Raw genomic sequence first — 20575 nt, 5'->3', positions numbered from 1 at the left:
TCCTACTTGGATAGGGCAACTAGGAAGATGAAGAAGTTTGCGGACCGTAAGTAGCGTCCCACGGACTATAGAGTTGGGGACATGGTCATGGTGAAGTTTAACCCAAGACAGTTCAAGGGACTACGGGGCATACATCAGAATCTAATTCGCAAGTATGAGGGGCCATTTAAGATCGTCACCAAGGAAGGCAAGATCTCATACAAGCTTGACATGCTATCGTATCTTAAGATCTACCATGTCTTCCATGCCAGCATATTTAAGCTATATCATGAAGATAAGGATGATCCGAGTAGGGGCCAATCAAGTCGAGCGCCTATGACTATCACCTCCTCGCATGATAGGGAGATTGAGGCTATTATTGATTACCAGGCTAGGCGAAAACAAGGGCAGAAAGCCACTGTAATGTTCCTCGTCCATTGGAAGGGGCAATCTCCGGAGGAGGCCACATGGGAATGATATGAAGAATTATGGCAATTCAAATATAAGATCCGAGAGTTTATGCAGCAACATTGCGTCGCGGTCGTCACAACATTAGGTGGGGGAGAGTGTGATGACCCGCCATGTTATCATTCCACATTGGTACCATTTGGCATATATTAATACCATATGGAAGCTTATATAGGAGGAATGCTTGCATTTGTGAGAAGATTCTAGAAAAGTATGGACATTTCCTTTGGAAGATCCTAGATGTTTATGGATTTGCTAGGAAAGTCCTTGGAATCTTCTAGGCTTATAGAGAATTCTAGAGAAAGCCCTTATCTTGTAAATATTAAGGACTTGTGTAACAATTAATATTTACACTCTAACCCCTAGGAGACTAGTATATAAAAGGGGCCATCCATTTGTAAATGACCAAGCAAACAATTCAAGTTCTCTCTAATACAAAGCTTCATTTAACAATTCTCTTGTGTTCTTTCTACCATTCTAAGGGTGACTTGGCATAGCAAGAACGTGAGCAAGTTGTGCAAGATCGTAAGCGAGTATTCAAGTGCCGAACGTGTACTTAGTTAACAACTAAGGACGTGACATTAGGCTACCACAAAAATATTACCTAAACTTGTAAGTTGCAGCATCTCTATATGAGCTTAGAAGAGCCTAAAATATTTACTTGGGCATTCTATAACTATCCATATCCCCATACTAGAGGACTTTAATTAGGTATCTAATCGTTAAGAATCGTACTTCAATTTATTTATTTTGAAATTTTTACCTACCTATACTATGTATGAAACTTATTTACCATCCCCAATTAAGTTTTAACTTAATTACATAGTCATATACAATTTATCAATTATATACAAATTAGTTTTAAATAAGTATCCCTTGATTGTAGCATTTTAATTTAGTAAATCCCAAAAAATTCTCACAATTCCTTACTTACCCAGACAAACCCCAATCTTTCTAAAAGATTTTCCTCCTTCTCTCTTTGAAATCAACCCTCTTTCTACACCGATTCTATAAGTTTTTTTCTTCTAAAGCTCATAATTTTCTCTAACAATGGCGAAGAAAGGGATTAAATTTTTATCGATTTGAATTTTGCCATGGCTGGAGTTTGGAGCTTTTCCGGGCTTCCCCTTTTCTTGTTGGTGTTTCGATGGCAGGCTAGCAGTAGATGTATATTAATTATTTGGTTGGATTGTTCGAATTGAAATTGTCAATTAATAAATTTTGAAGGTATTTGACTCTCCATCATTGACAGCCATTAAAAAAATTTGAAGCTTTGAATTTGAATTAGGATTTTCAAAAAATATTGTTTGTTTGGATTGGGTATTATTGCAAATGATTGGAAATATTCTATGGAGTTTATATCTTGATTTTGAGGGTATTTGGTGAAGATTAGATTTGATTTGGCTGGATTTTCATATTGAAATTCAAAGAAGAAGCGGAAGAACACATCACATACAAAATATATACAAATTATATACAAAATACATACAAAAGACATATTGTATAAAATTTATATGAAAATTGTATTTAAGTTGCATGATGTTGTAGTTGTATTTAATGATATATGAAAATTGTAAAAAAGTTATATACTGTATAATTAGTTGTATAAAATTTATTTTTAGCATGTATGTTGTTATATATATATATCAAATTTTGTATTAAATTTTTATAAAATTTGTATGTTGTTGTACCATATATTATTCTTTTCTTAAAATAGGTAATTATGGCAAAGAGAGAAGAATTGCGCTAATTATGGCTTAAAATAGGTAACACACAACAGGAAGAAGTCTTATTTAGATGGAAGGACAATTTTTAAACTTTGTTTCCTTTAGTTACGCCCTTTTCCAATCAAAGAATCCTCTAATTTAAGGCACTAATAATGAATTGTATATAAATTATAAGAAAAACTTGCTTAGGGCGGGTAATATACAAAACTTGGATAATTTTAGTAAATAAGTTTCATATACTATTATATAGGAAGGAAAAAATCCTTTTTTTCTAATACATACTACTATTTTGCACCAATATTGTTTATCTGTAATTCTTTACATTGTCGTGATGAGATTTTAATGGTACGATAAAATCTAATCAGGGGATAAAACAAATGACAATACGAACTACTAGTTAACCAAAGCTATATTTGTATAGGAATTCTTAATATGATCACTAGCATGCAATGTAAACTGTAATACCTTAGTATCAAAATACAAGAATTTGGAATGTCCACTTACCTTTATGTATCTTTTGAACCCGGCTTCTATTTTTGAGCTCAAACAATACCTTCTTTTTTTGGCGGAGTGGATTAGGTTTCTACCGTTGGATTTTTTTTATTTTTTTTTTTCATTTTTTTCCAACTACCGTTGGATTTACTTCAGTATAACTTGAGTAACTCATTCTACGACCATTTCTTTTACTTGTAGTGACCGTCTTTTACATCATAGAAAAAGAAAAGTAGGGTATATGCATTAGCCTGCATTTATTCATGATCGAGTATATATGTTCATTTTGTATCGACTTCAACTTCTCTAAATATAACTTGTTCTTAGCGTCTCGTATCCAGATCTCTTGATAATATCTAGTTAAAAGTTGAGTTTTAAAGTTATTTCAGTTTGATTTTTTAACTCTTTTTGATGTGTTTGATGAAGTTAATTTAGGTTTCCATTAACATAGCCGGAAAAGCGACAGAGATGGAGGAAAGACGATGGCTTGGAAAATTCGGAAGCAGCATAGAAAAGAGATGTCAATGCATTAGTCTCATCCAAGAAGGCATTGTCATACAAAGAATGGGCAATTCCTGCCACGGTTGGAATTGGAACAGTATGATTTTATCAACATGCTGTGCAAAATCTTCGGTGCAGCTGGTGGCTTTAACCGTGTTTATTGCTCTCCCCGGCCTTGAGTTCCACAGGAACTCACTTCACCACGGATGCGCTTCTGCAGATGCTCCAAGCTAGCAACCCGCTGCATTGAAGTTGTTCTACCCATCTTGTTCCCCCCAACTGCTGCCGTTGCAGGATTCTGCTCTACATTTTCTATTGGAGGAACATCTACCATACCATTTTGGATTCTAGGATCATGGGTTGGCATAAGATTATTTGGCGGCTGTTGGTAGTAGTGATGTTTTGGATCATCTTGCACAGGTACAGCAGCGTCTGCCGATGTGTCTGAAGGACTACCAGAGTAGGATGGCATTACCATTGAGGAAATCTCTGACATAGCTTGGAATAACGGATTTAACCCAGTAACTCTTTTAACAGTTTCTTCAGCCATCTTTACCTGCACAACAAACAGCACATGAAGGAACTTTTTTTACTTGCTTCGCAGCTAATGATTTTTAACAATACGAGGCAAGGGTAAAAAAAGGAAACAGCAATATTATTCAACTCCTCCCCTGTTAAGATCTACAAAATTATCAATCTACTACATAATGCTCTTTATTAAGAAGGAAAAGAGGATAAAAGAATTTTTTTACATCATGATAATCCTGTTCTTTAGGATCCGAAACTTGTCTAAATCAGCAGCAAAGGTAACCTCAAGTAGGTGGATAGAAGCACAAGACAAGCTTGTCGCAGGTTAGTCCCACCAAAAAAATATGTATGTTTGTCTTTGTTGGCGAAGCCTGATGATAGGCTTTGGAAGCATGAAATGAAAAATAAAAAAGAGATAGCCAAAGCAACATGAAGTTGCCAGCTTGTTGATTCCAAACTGGATGAGCAATGGAAGTTGGACCAAGGAAAAATTCTCATATAACCTTGGTGTCCACGCCAGCTTGCATGGAATTCGACTAATTCCAGGGGGTACCTGCTACCTCCCATCAGCACAAGCACCGGATAACTTTGTTCCCCAAGGCTTGAACAGATGGGAAGAAACCACCTAGTGTTTTAGCCTTCATTGGGATTTAAACCTGAGACTCCATGGTTCTCAACCCACTTCATTGACCAATAAGCCACACCCTCGGGTGCAAACTCTTTTTCCTTTCTTTTGGTTACAGGAATAAGTCATTTCACTAGGCTCAATTAAGACAACCGATGCACAAAGCCGGTGTCTTCTCGCACTTCCAAACAAATTACTGAACCTACTGTCTTAACCACAACTCTTAAGAGTAGCGTTACCTTCGCTCTTAATGTCTCAACATCTGCTTTCAAGACTCGATTATCAACCGCTGCTTCATTGTATTTCTGGCTTATGTCAGTCAGACGTTTCAGTAGAGAGGAGTTTTCTACTCTGAGTTGAGAAACCTACCAAAAATAAGGTTTCATAAGACAGCAGTCTTGCACCAATATTAACTTACACAGGATTTAAAGAAAAACATACCTGTGTCTCGAGTTCTGTCAGATGGGCCTGCTTTCTTCTCCTTGAACGTCTGGCTGATTCTCTATTTGAAAGCATTCTGATAAACATAGGGGCGAGATTATTAGGATTTTTACCAGGTAAACTTCACTATCAGAGATAACAATAATAAGCTTTACATTCTGAATGCCGACCGATTACATTACCACCGGGATATGATTCAAGTAGGAAAGAGTTTCTAAACAGAAAAAGTTGGAGCATCTTATGCCGGTGACTCATTGCACCTCCAACCATATTATTCTCCAAGGATTGAATATTCATTCTGCTTGTAATGGACAAGCAGCCTTTACATAATGACACCTTCCATTTGAAGTGCAATCTCTTTACTTCTGAGGCAAAGAGAGACCTGATTCAATAAAGGCAACCGCAATTGGTAGCATGACATTACCCAATGTGAGTCAGGAAATAGCAGTCCTCTTTGCCAGCCGAAGAATTGCCAAATTGTCTTCAGAAGCTTTTAGACTTTTCGGCTAGGCCTTAAAGTTAAAGCATCTTGTATGGCCCTTTTATTAAAAGCCTCGTACTTGAATTCCACACTTATACTTACATGAGGGTGCATGGCAATCTTTAGCGGAGAGGAGGGATTTGATATGCAAGTATGCAACAATGAAGGATTCAATTATAACACACCAGGCGCGAACCCAGAGCTTTGTGCAAGCGAATTCAGCCAAAGACTAAGATGAACTTCTTCAGCAGTCAACAAAAAAGGACTTTATTGAACATGACAGCTGAATTTTTCCCATTGCTCTATTTGGTTCATATGCAACATATAAACAAGTCATTTTGGTCTCATGTTTTTTATATTTTAAAGAGTTAGGCAAAACGTATGTTTTTTTTCTTCATTTTGAGCGTTGGTCATACCTGCTTGCCTTTAAGAGGGAGTGAGAGAGAGGAGAAAGAATGAAAATGATAGGGATTCTTTTAATTGGCCGAGTTGCTTGGTTCTTCAAAAAATGAAAAAATGTGCGTCTGTATACACACGTGTGTGTGTGCGTGTATCTACGTACATAATATGCTCAACAAAAAACATACATAATACATACATACACAAGTAGCAGTATATTCTTTGGGAAAAGAGGATTTCAATTGAATCCATTTAGTCACACACAGCTATGCCTCAGTAGCACTAGAACAAAACTTCTAACCTTCACAAAGTATCAATAGCCATGCAAATGTTTTGAACGAATGTATGAATCAAAATTGGGAATGTATATCAAGGGCATTTACTTTTCACACAAAACACTGGCTGCCATCATTTATATCAGATGTAAGAATGAAGTTGAAACCAACAGCATCTAGTTCATCAGAAAGACAGAAACTCATAAAACAACCAGTATGATATGTTTATAGGTTTATCCCCAACTAGTATGAGGTGTTTATCCCCAAGATATTAATAGTTCTTTTGACCAATCTATATTTCACAGATTTGACAGCAATTCAAGTAGAGCTACTTATACAAAAACTGTAAACTATAATACCTCCTTACACGTTTTGCATCAGCTGGATCCATGCCTTGAGTTGTTTCTGCTTCTCCTTCAGCTTCATCATCATCAGATTGCTCTCTAGATGAACCACTGGTTGTTGACCTCACCTGCACCACAGGTTTCTTTTGCACCGGGGGCAAGGAGGGAATTCCAACTGGTCCACCAGCATCCTTATCTTGAATTTTTGCCACTTCCTGACCAGATCCTGCAGAAAAAAAGGAATTAACGACTCAATACATGAAACTAATTTCCATGATACATAGCACAGTAACCTGCACCAAGTCTTTGCCTGTCATTAAATGGATGTCTACATACATTTATCCTTCCGTTGCATATTACACGCTTCTTTGCTGATGCAGATGTTACATTGTCAAGTAAATAACTGAACAATACAATTATATCATATTAAGCAAATGGAGAAACATACATGGAAAATTACTAGAATGATGATTGCAGATGAAGACAAACTAATCAAAAGCCAACAATTTGCAGTTGATTTGTCTCATTGGCACAGGTGGACTAAGTTCCTACTGCACAAGGAGATCCTATGTGAGGCATGATTGGAGCTTAAAAGACAAATTAATTCACCAAATGCGCCCTAAGTGCACAAGGCTCTCATTAGAGGTAAGAGTGGACCCATTCAGTTACTTTTTGTGACTTCATTAATGAGAAAGGTTAAAGGTTGAGTTCGAAAGAGTAAAATTGGCTCCTTCTATGTTACATAGCGGATTAAATAACTAGGGCAATAAGTTAACTCATTGATTACTCATGAATGGGATTGGTGTGATAAGAAAACAACAATTAGCTACTTCAATGTTGCGCAATGTTGCGCCTCGTTCCATATTGGGTAAAACGCCTCGCCCCGCGCCCCGCGCCCCCACCTTTTAAAAATGCATGTACATAGTACCATGACATCTACTTGAAATAGAAAATTAATATTTCAAAATCCTGAAAAGCTTCTTTATATGGAGTGTTGTAAAAGCCTAAAAGATGGAGATCAAGGTAATGTTTTAACTATCATGAGGCAAGGTATCAGCTCCAAAGCCAGGATTGTAAGCCTCCTGAATTTTGTATTTATTTGTACTTTTAAAAATTAAAGTTAGCTAAGTAAATGAAAAATGAAAATTACAGCAAATACATTAAAATAGTATAAATTTGAAAGAGCAGATTGATCCAGATATATAGACATCATAACATGGTAATATACTAAATCAATAAGTTCTAGATTACAGGATAAAACATATAATGCAAGTAATATTCCTATTAAATACTTAAAAAGATAATGTTCCGGGGAGTATGGGTGGACAGTCTAAGGTGTAAGTGTGCATGGTCCAAATATTTCACCTATTAGGGTGTTAGTTCTGTAAACTTTTGCTCCCCTGATCAACCTGAGGCCTCTTGAGCCCGGTTCACACTTAATTGAGTCCCAAATTAACCTTTTAAAACATTATTTTCTTAAGGTATTAAGTTGTTCATGAGCATAATCTGTGTTCAATTTTTTATTTTTAAATACGCTAAAGTCGACGAAACAAATATGCTAAAGTCTAAATGTAACATATGCAACGAATTCAGGCTTGATACTAGCTTTGTATCCAAGAGCTAGATTTCATTGTATAGAGTTCGTGAACCAACTTTGATTACTAACATCCACTTTTGGATTAGATTCATATTAATACCAAGCCCGAACTTTATCTCTAAGGGTTGTTAATTGAGCTCAAATAGCAAGATGTTCAACTTGGCTTGATTTATTTGCACTTGGCAGCCTACCTACGACTACGGGTACAATGTTTTGAAATAATTCCTTACTTAAAATAACTTCTAATGATTTTTCTTATTTGTTGAAACTTATATGAATTTGCTAAGTATTAAATAGACAATTATTTTAGAGATGTAGGGAGCCGCAAGATAAGGTACAACCTACAAGTACAACCATAACGTAGTGCGACCAAGGGTCCACCTGCTTTGGCTAAAATGTTCAAATTCCTTTAAAGTTTGTTCCTATTCATGTAAAAAGAATGTTAACTTTACAGAAAGTAATGGCAAAGTGACACAGGCATTGGAATCAATGGAAATCCAAACAAATTTTGCCTCATCCAGGAATCACTCAGGTTTATTGAGATGTTCACATAACCATACAACTGCCATCAATCATCAGCATCCCAAACCAATATCTAAAAAAAGAAGGAAGCACAGATCTTCATAAATTTCCGAGTAAAAAACACGACAAAACCTCATAGAAAAGATCTTGTATAACTTTTCGATAGCAACATAAATCTACAGCCAGCACAGAGTAACACAAAAACCAAAATCAAAGTACATCATACATAATCAGTGGCAAGACAGATGACATCAGCATGTTACATGCAGATCACATTATACGTAAATAACACTTGCCTAAAGTGGAGACGTGAGATCCTGATTGAGCTGCACTAGCAGTCTCTGATCCTTTGTCGTGAGCTGTAGAGCCTGAATCCTGAGGGTTTAAACTCTTGCCCTATGAATATAAATTGCAGTTATAATTTCATTAGTGAATCAATTACTCTACGATTTAGCTGAAATAAAAATCAGATTATTTGAAAGGCGAAATTTTTCAAAGCTAATTCGTAAATAAGTAAAAATAAAATTACGCGAGTCAAAGCAACGGCGGCGCAAGCCAAATGGAGTTGGCTTTTGAGGAATGCTTGATACTCTTCGGAATCAACGGCAATATTCGGCGGAGGTGCGAGGCCAAACGACGACGCCGGCTTCGAATTCAACGCCGTACTGGGATTTAAATTAGGAATAGAAAGATTCTCATCCTTGATCTCCACGACGTCGTTTTGGTGCGAAGATGACGAGGAAGACGCCGTCATTGTAGGTGGCTGAGGGGGAGATGAAGTGGAGGTACCGGCGGCGGTGGCTTCTTGGAGGAAGCGCTGGAAAGCCCATTCGGAAGAGCTTCGATTCATCATCTTTGAGTAGGAGACGGCGGCGGCAGCGGTTGGGGAATCAACGCCTAAGTCCGCCGTCGGCGGCGTCGACCAGAAGTGGTCGCCAATGTCATCGTCCACTGAAAACACCCTATCCATATTTCTCTCTCTCTTTCTTTGTCTCTCTCTCTCTCTGGAAAAACAGCTGAGACTTTTTTTATTATTATGGGAAGAAAAGGAGAAAGAAGAGACAGGATTGAGTTTTGATTATATACATCTGTCTGTATGGATTATTATGGTGGGAAAATACGATTCTCATGAGATTCCTTATTTACCCTTTTCTTTTCCTTTTTTATCTTCTTCTACCTTTCCTAGGATTAAAACGACTTGATTATTTTCTTATTACAAGGAGTTACTTACCATTTTTATTAGGTTATTAATATTAAATCGATATATTTATAATTATTTTAAAATAAATTGATTATATAAATATTTTTTAGACCATTAGTCTATTTTTAAAATATTTTTTAGAGAGAATCACGAACGATGAGTTGATTGGAATCCACCTTTCCTTCACCAGATATTCGGATTTAGAGCTTTGTGAATAAAAAACTTCTTATTACGAAATGATTTGCCCCTAAAGTGTCTATCCAACATAAGTCTGGATGAATCGGACATGTAAACTTTAGATACTCAAATGCTTAAAAAAAAGAGTTGGACAAAAATACATGCAATTATCAATTTCATGATAAACAAATCAAGAGGCAGACCTATGTTATATCGAGAAGGGTCACCGGCACCCGTAAAGTTCAAAAAAAATTTTATGTATATATTGTTGGGATTTTAAGCTTGTGTAACTTAAAGAGAGTGAATGAGAAATTGAGAGAAAATGAAATATTTGAGTTTCCCTCCTTAGCAAAGGAACATTGTCCCATATTGAAGGAAGAAAAGACTTTTGATGGGTATATATATAATTGCTCTTCTTCTAACTCTTAAAGAGTTAAGAAGAAGGCAAGTCTCGCGCCGTCGTCATCGTCGCTCGGCTTCGGCATCGGCATAACCCGCGACCCGATCCGTTTTGCTTTTCCGGATTATTTTAAATCTGCTTTCTATTTTTTCCGCAATATTTCTTCCCACCTGTTCCAACAGCTATGGCTGTTTCTGAAAGGTTGCAGACCTTTTCAGAAACAGTGTCAAATGGTCTATAAATATGCCTTTAATCCTAGAATCTTTACTTACGAAATTTTCTGATCTTCTTCTTCTTCTTCTGCACAAAAATTCCAGTGTGTTTTACAGCCTTCGAGTGGTTCGCTGTTCATCGGCGTTTTTGGTACCAGCACTCCGGTGAGTTAAATCGTTCTATCTTGGAAGGATATATTCCAGCACCTCGGGTACTTGAGGAAAATAATTTCCTTAAGGACACACTGTGTATTCAGTGGGCTCGATTTATTCCAGAAATTATTTTTTCAGATATTATTTCGACATACTGTTTCTACTGACAATCTTCAGAAAGTTTACTGCTTATAATATTTATTACAGTAATACATGTTTATAACAATCTTAAAGAAATTACTTTATATTCTATATTCTGTTTGCGGAGATTAAAACTTGTATGATTTTCTACTCCTTCTGAATTTTACTATTCTGATTTGAAGTTATAAAAACTTCATCAGAGTGTTGAAATTTAGAAAACGATTTGAAGAACATAAAAACTTCATCGTTTTATGTGAAACAGTATATAAAAACTTCGATTTTTATTTATCATACGTACTGTTTATTGGTAATTACAGTATTGTTTACTATTCTGGTTTTGCCATTAATTAAACTCTTCTGTTGTTGACATTGAGAAATGGCAATTGATAACGCAAATTCTTCTTCAACTGTTGCGGCAATGGCGATAGCCTCGTCAAGCCGGACTGTTGTTCCACCGGCTGAAAAAACGAGAAAATTTTCTGGAGCCAACTTTAAAGGATAGCAGCAAAGGGTGTTCTTTTGGCTTACCACACTTGGTATGCAGAAATTCACTAGCGAAGAACATCCAATGTCTGCTGCGGACATGTCGGACAACGAGAAATTCATGATTGTCGAGGCGTGGAAACAAGCAGATTTTCTTTACAAAGGCTATATCTTAAGCGCTTTAGAGGATGACTTGTACAATGTGTACAGTGCGATGAATACTTCAAAAGAATTATGGGATGCACTTGAGAAGAATTACAAGACTAAAGATGCATGCTTGAAGAAGTTCGTAGTTGTCAAGTTTCTAGACTATAAAATGATAGACAGCAAAACTGTTGGAACCCAAGTTCAGGAGCTTCAACTTATTTTTCACGACTTTATTACTGAAGGTATGGTCGTGAATGAAGCATTTCAAGTGGCTGCAATGATTGAAAAATTGCCTCATTCATGGAGAGACTTCAAGAACTATCTTAAGCACAAGCGCAAAGAAATGAAGTTGGAAGATCTTGTGATTCGTCTCAAGATTGAGGAAATGACAAAACAGCCGAGAAGAAGTCTCGTAGAAATTCAACGATCATGGGAGCTAATATCGTTGAGGAGACTGCTCCAAAAAGTAAGAAGAGAAAGAGGTCTTCTGGACAGACTAAGGAGCAGAACAAAAAGAAATTCAAGGGTAGCTGCTACAATTGTGAAAAAACCGGTCACAAAGCCCCTGATTGTCATCTCCCGAAAAAGGATAAGAAGAATGGACAAGCCAACATAGTAGAGAAGAATGATGACATTGATGATCTGTGTGCAATGCTTTCGGAATACAACCTAGTTAGAAATCCGAATGAGTGTTGGATTGACTCTGGAGCCACTCGACATGTTTGTGCTGTCAAAGAAGCATCTGCGACTTACTCTTCTGTTGGTCCCGAAGAAGAGCTTTCCATGGAAAATACTGCAACAACCAAGATTGAAGGTTATGGGAAGTTATTCCTGAAGATGACTTCCGGCAAGGTGTTAACGCTCAACAACGTTCTTCATGTTCCTACTATTACGAAGAATTTAGTTTCTACTTCTTTGCTTGTTAAGAATGGATTCAAATGTGTATTTGTTTCTGATAAAGTTGTTGTAAGCAAGAATGAAATGTATGTTGGAAAGGGCTACCTCACAGAGGGCCTTTTCAAACTAAATATAATGGTTGTTGACAATATGAATAAAATTTCAGCTTCTTCTTATTTATTGGAGTCAAGTGATTTATGGCATATTCGTTTAGGACATGTCAATTACAAAATCTTACGGAAGTTAATTAATTTAGAAGTATTGCCTAAATTCGAGTGTAATAAATTAAAATATCAAATATGTGTTGAATCTAAGTTTGTAAAATATCCTTATAAGTCTATTGAAAGGAATTCAAATCATTTAGACTTAATTCATACTGACATTTGTGATATGAAGTCGACACCATCTCGAGGTGGGAAAAAGTATTTTATTACTTTTATTGACGATTGCACTCGATATTGTTATGTTTATTTGCTTAATAGTAAGGATAAAGCAACTGAAGCATTTAAGCAATACAAGAATGAATTGGAGAATCAATTGAATAAAAAGATTAAAATGATTAGAAGTGATAGGGGTGGAAAATATGAATCTCCGTTTGCAGAAATATGTTTGGAATATGGAATTATCCATCAAACTATTGCACCTTACACACCTCAATCCAATGGAATTGCGGAAAGGAAAAATCGGACATTAAAGGAAATGATGAATTCTTTATTAATAAGTTCCGGATTACCGCAGAGTTTATGGGGGGAAGCTATACTTACAGCTAATTGAATACTCAACAGAGTACCCCACAGCAAAACGCAATTTATTCCATATGAAAAATGAAAAGGAAGAAAACCCAACTTGAAATATTTCAAAGTGTAGGGGTGTCTAGCAAAGGTACAAGTTCCTTTACCTAAAAGGGTTAAAATCAGACCAAAAACTGTAGATTGCATTTTCATTGGATATGCTACAAACAGTAAAGCATGTCGATTTTTGGTTCATAAATTCGATAATCCCGAAATTCACGTTAATACGGTAATGGAATCAGATAATGCTGAATTCTTTGAAAGTATCTATCCGTATAAAACTGAATGCGAGTCGTTAAGTGAAAGACCTAAATGACCCCATGAAGAACCAGAGGAAAATACTCCAAGTATAGAAGATTCAAGGCGTAGCAAACGTCAAAGAATATCTACTTCCTTTGGACCAGATTTTGTGACATTCTTGCTTGAAAATAAGCCTCAAACTTTTAAAGCAGCTATGTCATCTTCTGATTTAGCGTTTTGGAAAAAGTCAGTCAATAGTGAGATTCAATCAATTTTGGATAACCATACATGGGAATTGGTTGATCTTCCTCCGGGAAATAAGCCTTTAGGTTCGAAATGGATCTTTAAACGGAAAATGAAAGCTGATAGCACTATTGACAAATATAAGGCAAGACTTGTTATCAAAGGTTATAGACAAAAGGAAGGCCTTAATTACTTTGACACTTACTCGCCAGTAACGAGGATAACATCTATTAGGGTGTTAGTGGTACTAGCGACTGTGTATGGTCTTGAAATCCATCAAATGGATGTTACAACAACTTTCTTAAATGGAGAATTGGAGGAAGAGATTTACATGGAACAACTTGAGGGTTGATTGATTCCTGGTAAAGAAAAAATAGTGTGCAAACTTGTTAAGTCGCTTTATGGACTTAAACAAGCACCCAAATAATGGCATGCCAAATTTGACCAAATAATGTTAGCAAGTGGGTTTAAAATCAACGAGTGTGACAAATGTGTTTATATTAAAAACACTCCAGGTCATGAAGTCACTGTTTATTTATATGTCGATGACATGTTGATAATGAACAAAAGTATGGGAGATATAAATGCTACTAAATGCATGCTGGCTAGCAAATTTGACATAAAAGACTTAGGAGCTGCTGACGTGATCTTAGGAATCAGAATTCATAAAACTCCGCAAGGTCTAGCATTATCACAATCTCACTACATTGAAAAAGTACATGACAAGTTCAAGTATTTGGATTTCAAGATTGCCAAGACTCCAATTGACGTGAGTTATGCACTTCAAAAGAATGAAGGTGAAAGTGACTCACAACTAGACTATGCAAGAGTATTGGGAAGTTTGATATATATCATGAATTGTACGCGATCATATATAGCATGTGCTATTAGCAAACTGAGTCGGTTTATAAGTAATCCTAATCAAATACATTGGATGGCAATGAAACGAGTTTTGGGGTATCTGAAACATACCCAAAATTATGCTTTGCATTATAACAAATATCCCTCTGTGATTGAGGGATATAGTGATGCAAATTGGATCACTGGATCATCTGAAGTTAAATCCACGAGTGGATATATTTTCGCAATTGGGGGTAGAGCAGTGTCTTGAAAATCATCCAAACAAACGTACATTGCACGTTCTACAATGAAATCTGAATTCATAGCTTTAGATAAGGCCGACGAAGAAGTTTAATGGCTCCGGAATTTCTTGAAAGATATTCCATTGTGGCCCAAACCTTTGGCACCTATTTGTATATATTGTGATAGTCAATCGGCAATAGGCAGGGCATGGAGCGTTATGTATAATAGAAAATCTCGTCATATACGATGGAGATACAATACCGTTAGACAACTACTCTCTAGTGGTATTATCACAATTCACTATGTAAAGTCAATAGATAACGTGTCGGATCCACTTACAAAAGGCCTATCTAGAGAGGCAATTGAAAGATGATCAAAGGGAATGGGGTTAAGGTCTAGGACAAGTCATCATAGCGGTAGCTACCTAGCAGACTGGAGATCCCACGAGCTAGGTTAAAAGAGATTAAATAAAGTTATGAATGATTATTCAACATTGTCAAATAACTCAACCCGTTCTCGTGATGAAGACAATGTTCAGAAATCGAGGTAAAGCATCAAGGCTTTTTGATGAGTCAACAAGGCTTAAAGCTTTTTAATGATTTGCTAAGTCTGGCAGGATATGACCAGATAGTGTGTCTATAGGATTACACATTTAGAAATCACCTATGTGAGTGTGAAGTGTAAGCCGCTTCAAGGGGAATGAAAGTAAATGCCCATTCTCTAAGCACTCATGAAACCATGCGGTGTTCATGGCTGAAACGAACATAACCGTGAGAACCATAGATGGTTAAGGATTGATTGTGCGACTTATGTTGTCTAGGTATACAACAAAGCTCAACGGTTCAAAGATATCAAATTTACCGATTGACCGAGTATATCCGATATAAGTTCACTACGGAAAGTTCAAAGGAAAACCTGCTTATCCAGATGCAATTAATTCTTGCATGTAAAACACACACGCGTCCGTGCATTCCATTTTCTTATAGATATTTCCCATTCATGTGGGGGATTGTTGGGATTTTAAACTTGTGTAGCTTAAAGATGGTGGATGTGAAATGGAAAAAAAATAAAATATTTGAGTTTCCCTCCTTAGCAAAGGGATATTGTCCATATTGGAGGAAGAAAAGACTTTTGATGGGTATATATACAATTGCTCTTCTTCTAACTCTTAAAGAGTTAAGAAGAAGGCAAGCCTCGCGCCGTCGTTGTTGTCGCTCGCTCGGTTTCGGCTTCGGTCAAAGATCGATTGATTGATTAATTTTGTTGGACAAAATTCCTTTCAATTATTTAATTAATTAATTTAATCAATTAACAAAAAATCAATCCGGAATAACCCATGACCCGCGACCCGGTCTGGTCCGACATGTTTTTCTTTTCCGGATTATTTTAAATCCGCTTTATGTTTTTTCCGCAATATTTCTTCCCACCTGTTCCAACAATTATGGCTATTTCTGAAAGGTTGCAAATCTTTTTAGAAACAATGTTCCTGTCAAAAATTCCAGTTGTGTTTTACAGCCTTCGAGTGGTTCGCTGTTCATCGGCGTTTTTGGTACCAGCACTCCGGTGAGTTAAATCGTTCTATCATGGGAGTATATATTCCAGCACCTCGGGTACTTGAGGGGAATAATTTTCTTAAGGACACATTGTGTATTCAGTGGGCTCGATTTATTCCATATTATTTTTTCAGATATTATTTCGACATACTGTTTCTACTGACTTTCTTCAGAAAGTTTACTGCTTTTAATATTTATTACAGTAATACAGGCTTATAACATACATGTATATATCTTTAAAAATAGTAATATATTACTAGTGGGCACCCTATATACAAAGCATATTTTGGTTGAATCTAAAATATACCCCGACCTTCAAATCCTAGTGCAAGTTTTCTAGCCAATGGCAGCCAAATGCACTAATGATAAATATTTCGGAGTAGTATTTTTAGAAAGATGCCAATAATGTTTACCCTTTTTGTTTATCTCGATTTGTCAGATCCAAGTTACTTTTCTTTATTCTCTTTTTTAGAATATAAGTGAATTTATTAGATTATTCTTTCCTTGTGAAAACAATGTAACATTGAGCGAATAATATCAAAAGAAAATCCAAAATTATTGGTGATTGATTTTTTCTTGTCCTGCAAGTTGCTTACTAATCAAAGGTGGGCGTGCACGTAGTTCGGATTGGATATGAGAATTTCGATTTGGATTTTTGATTTTCGAATTGAAGAAATGACAATCCAAATCCAATCCAAATAAGTTCGGATTGGATCGAATATTTTAAGTTGGGTTTTAGACTAATCGGTTTGGGTATTATGAATTTTTGATTTTGAGCGTATAAGTTGAGATGTTTCTACTTTTACAAAGGTGAATATCCAAATGAATTACTCATGTTGAATTACCTGAAAAGTTCCTCATTCTTGTTGCAATCATCTAAATAAAGTATTCAAATAATGAAATTATTATCAAAAAATTACAACAGAGACATTAATACGGCCGATAAGAAGTAGCAATAGTAAAATCATGTCCAAATAGAAAGTATTCTAACATAACTTCGTAATTGATATTGAATATATGAGATAATATCTAATGGGTAGGGTATTGAACTTATTACTATTATCATATGGATAATGGACTAAATATAAAGTATAAAAATTTCGGACTTTCGGATATCCAAAAATCTGAAGTACCAAATCCAATATCCAATCCGAAATCAAAAAAATTTTTAAAAATTAAATCTAAAATTCAATCCGTAATCCGAAAATCCAAACCCAAAATCCAAAAAATTAGGATTTCGAATTTGCCCAAACTATGCCCACCCTACTAACAATAATCTCTATTTTTTCCTTTTCGATACTAAAATATCTCTGATATTTTTCCTTTTGGCACTTGATATTCATTCTAAATTATTATATCATTTGGCTTAATAGTCTTAATATCTTTATAGCAGGTTGATAAGGAAATTTATCCTTTTCGCTGGTGGTCACTCTCATTTGCATTATTAATTTTTATGTACTTCTACAAGCTCATTCAGTTTTTTTATTTATGGTGATTAGAAAAGTTTGTTTTACTACTGATTTTACTATTCGATGCATCTATGTAACTATGATATTCGTTTCAATGGTAGTGATGGTGAATTTAGCAGGTAGAATAAATGAGCTATTTGTTTTAATTTTGTTGGTAAAAAGAAGATTTGAAACTTGTCTCATTTAAACCACTTCAATTGAATTAATGCATTTATAATATCCCACTAATTTGAAGGAATGCTTAAGAGTAAGGTACAAATGATTTTGTTTTCTACATTCTTCGATTTTTTTTTTTTTTTTTGTGGGGGGCGGGGTCCTTTGGTGGGTATTAAGAGGCATTTCTGAGCCCTGTGGGGAGAAAGTAAGTGGGCCATTATCCAAGTAATAATGAAATACAGTAACAATTGAAACTTTAAGCAAAAAGAAAAAAAGAACCCACATTTTCCTTAATACTATTTCTTTAATATGAAAGGTAGCCTTTAGTAGGACACCTTATTCAGAAAATAAACACTTGATCAAAACCAAGATAATATCATCCTAGCAGCACTAGAGTTAATGCATTGACTGAGTAACAAAATCTTAAGCAAAAGCCAATTAAGTCTACACTCTACAGTGGTGGCAAAATGGTTTAAGAAAACAGTTATCCACTTATATTATCTATTAAAAATTGGATAATGAACTTTTTAAAAACGGGTCAAATATGGATAAGAACCATATTATCCATTTAGAAAATGGATAACCAATGAGTTTAATTTTTACATTTGTAAAGCCTCAAATCGAGGGTTCCTCAAGTTTGGAAGATTAGGAATTCTCCAAAAAGTGATCATATTCAAGAAGTCATGGATCATATGAATATCCATATTATCCACCGGTTAATATATTTTTTATCCGTATTAAATATGGGTCGGGTCGATTAATTTATCTGTTTTTCAATCTGCCCATATTTGACCCTACCCGCCTGTTTGCCACCCTAAATCTACATGTAGGGTATGCATTTGACACTATGTAAAATGTTTGGTAACACAAACTGATAGAGTTAAAGATGAATGATTTTTACCACTTGAGCAATCTTTGTTTGTCTCCTTTTTTTTTCCGGATCTCTTTCTCTTTTTTAACCACAAATAAAAAAGAAAGAACGAAATAAAAAGAAAAAGCATATAGTCATATAGATACAAAAACTTTATATACCAATGAAAATTGAGAAGTATTAATATCAAAAGGTGATGCTTGTAGCAAAGATATACACGTGAGAAGCACCCAATATTGACCACACAGTGTCTTGTCTTTGTTGGCCGATAGGAAGAGACGACTTTTCTTTTTCTTTTTCTGATAGTCGAATTGCTTTTCTATTGGATAAACCTCCGTGGGCTATGGCCCATTGGTAGATTGTGGATACATATGAAATGCGGCCCACAAATATGTGGGACCCATTTTGTTCGTGGGCCCTATTACCAAGTTGCTTTTCTTCCCTTTAAAGGCATAATAATAAAGTTCTGTGCCATTTTTTATTTTTTATATTCCATACATTTTGATTGGGCAAGTTGAGGGAACAAAGTGAAACACACTTTGTGAACATACAAATGGTTTTCCGACACATTGTTTAGACACATTAGAAAGGGCAAACTTTCAAGATCAGAGAGGGTTAAATGATGTAAAATTTAGTGGTCATATATGACACTTGGGCTAGTTTAGACACATTAGATGTATATTCTTCGAAGATCAGAATGGGTTGTTGATGTAAATTTATTTAATTTTCACTAAAATATTTCTTTGGATAAGAGAGAGAAATGTTCAGTGAGGATCTAACCTTGTACGTGTAGACTGTAGAGCAACAAATCTACAACTGAACAACTATCAGTAATTGTAGTGAGATGTAATGTGATTCTGCGAAGTTTGGCTAAAAAGGTCAAATATCCAAGAAGAGTAATTGGCCGGTCTCCTCACGCTTTCACATAAAATAAAAGTGTAATACCATACAAATATACAATGAAAAGTTTGAGACATAAGCTGCAAATGAAAGAAGATTGAAGGTGGTGGTCGAGGAATATGCACGGCCACTTAATTCTAACTAATTTTTAAAAAAAAAGATATATGGTTGCATTAGAAGCCATATTTTTGTGCCTGATGCAGTTCTATCCGACCCCAAATTAAAGTTGTCCCAAATTTCAGTTATCCTTGTAGTTTTGCCCTTGGCATTCAAGCACGTGAGACAAGTCTAATGCAGATCTTTGGCTTTTAATCTTAGAACTATGTTTATCCTCAAAATGGGATAACAATTAAATTTGTTAGTGATTATAAGGACATGTAGATTAACTTGATATAAAGCGATAAATTAGATTGCAATTAAAATAAATAGCGATAAAATAACTGCAAACCACAGGAATTGAATGATTTCAATTTAAGAATGCCAGTCACCATTGAGTTGAATACACTTTTATTGACTGAAAAAATATCAAAAAGTAAGAACTTGAAAAATGTATTGCTTATGAGCATATATTACAATGTCCCTAATGAATTGTTAAGTCCCCTTTATATATTAGGGGAGATCTACCTTTTAAGATATTATTTTATTATTCTATAAAAGGCAAAAGGACCGTTGGTTCTCTTTTCCATAATTTCTGCCATAATGACTAGTTAATGGCGAAAATTGTGGACCCCTGTCGGATGAGTTGGCAAAGCTTTCTTCGAGACCGTTGGAAACAGGACCGGTTATGCCTTCGGTAAACTCGAGGACATATCTGATGGTTTCGATGGTTAACTTTGACAATGCTTTGGGTTCGATCATAATCACCATGTGCCGATCTTGGCCGATGGTGTTTGGCGTCAGATCGATCTTCTAGCTCAACTTCACCCGATCACAAATATTTTGACCCTGGCCTAATCAGGGAGTTCGGAAGCTCGATCAAATATCGAGCTTGGTTTTACCCATATACAGATAGTCCCTTCGTTCTTCGGAGAGTATATGACGAGGAACGACATGAGCCTCTAATTCTCACTTCGATATAT

General features: G+C 35.7%; 1 protein-coding gene across 1 annotated transcript; it reads right to left on the bottom strand.

The window, feature by feature from the left end:
• Positions 1-3252: 3252 nt before the first annotated feature.
• LOC107818216 (light-inducible protein CPRF2-like) lies at positions 3253-9349 on the bottom strand. The gene is given in 6 exon segments (NM_001326018.1): positions 3253-3723; positions 4560-4685; positions 4762-4837; positions 6276-6486; positions 8676-8775; positions 8909-9349. Coding segments are annotated over 6 exon segments (1353 nt in total). The 3' UTR covers positions 3253-3324.
• Between the last annotated feature and the right edge of the window lie 11226 nt (positions 9350-20575).

This window comes from Nicotiana tabacum, chromosome 19 (assembly GCF_000715075.1).
Source record: "Nicotiana tabacum cultivar K326 chromosome 19, ASM71507v2, whole genome shotgun sequence".
NCBI classification, from domain to species: Eukaryota; Viridiplantae; Streptophyta; class Magnoliopsida; order Solanales; family Solanaceae; genus Nicotiana; species Nicotiana tabacum.
The sequence above is the reverse complement of the archived record's forward strand: the minus strand, read 5'-3'. Positions and strand labels throughout refer to the sequence as shown.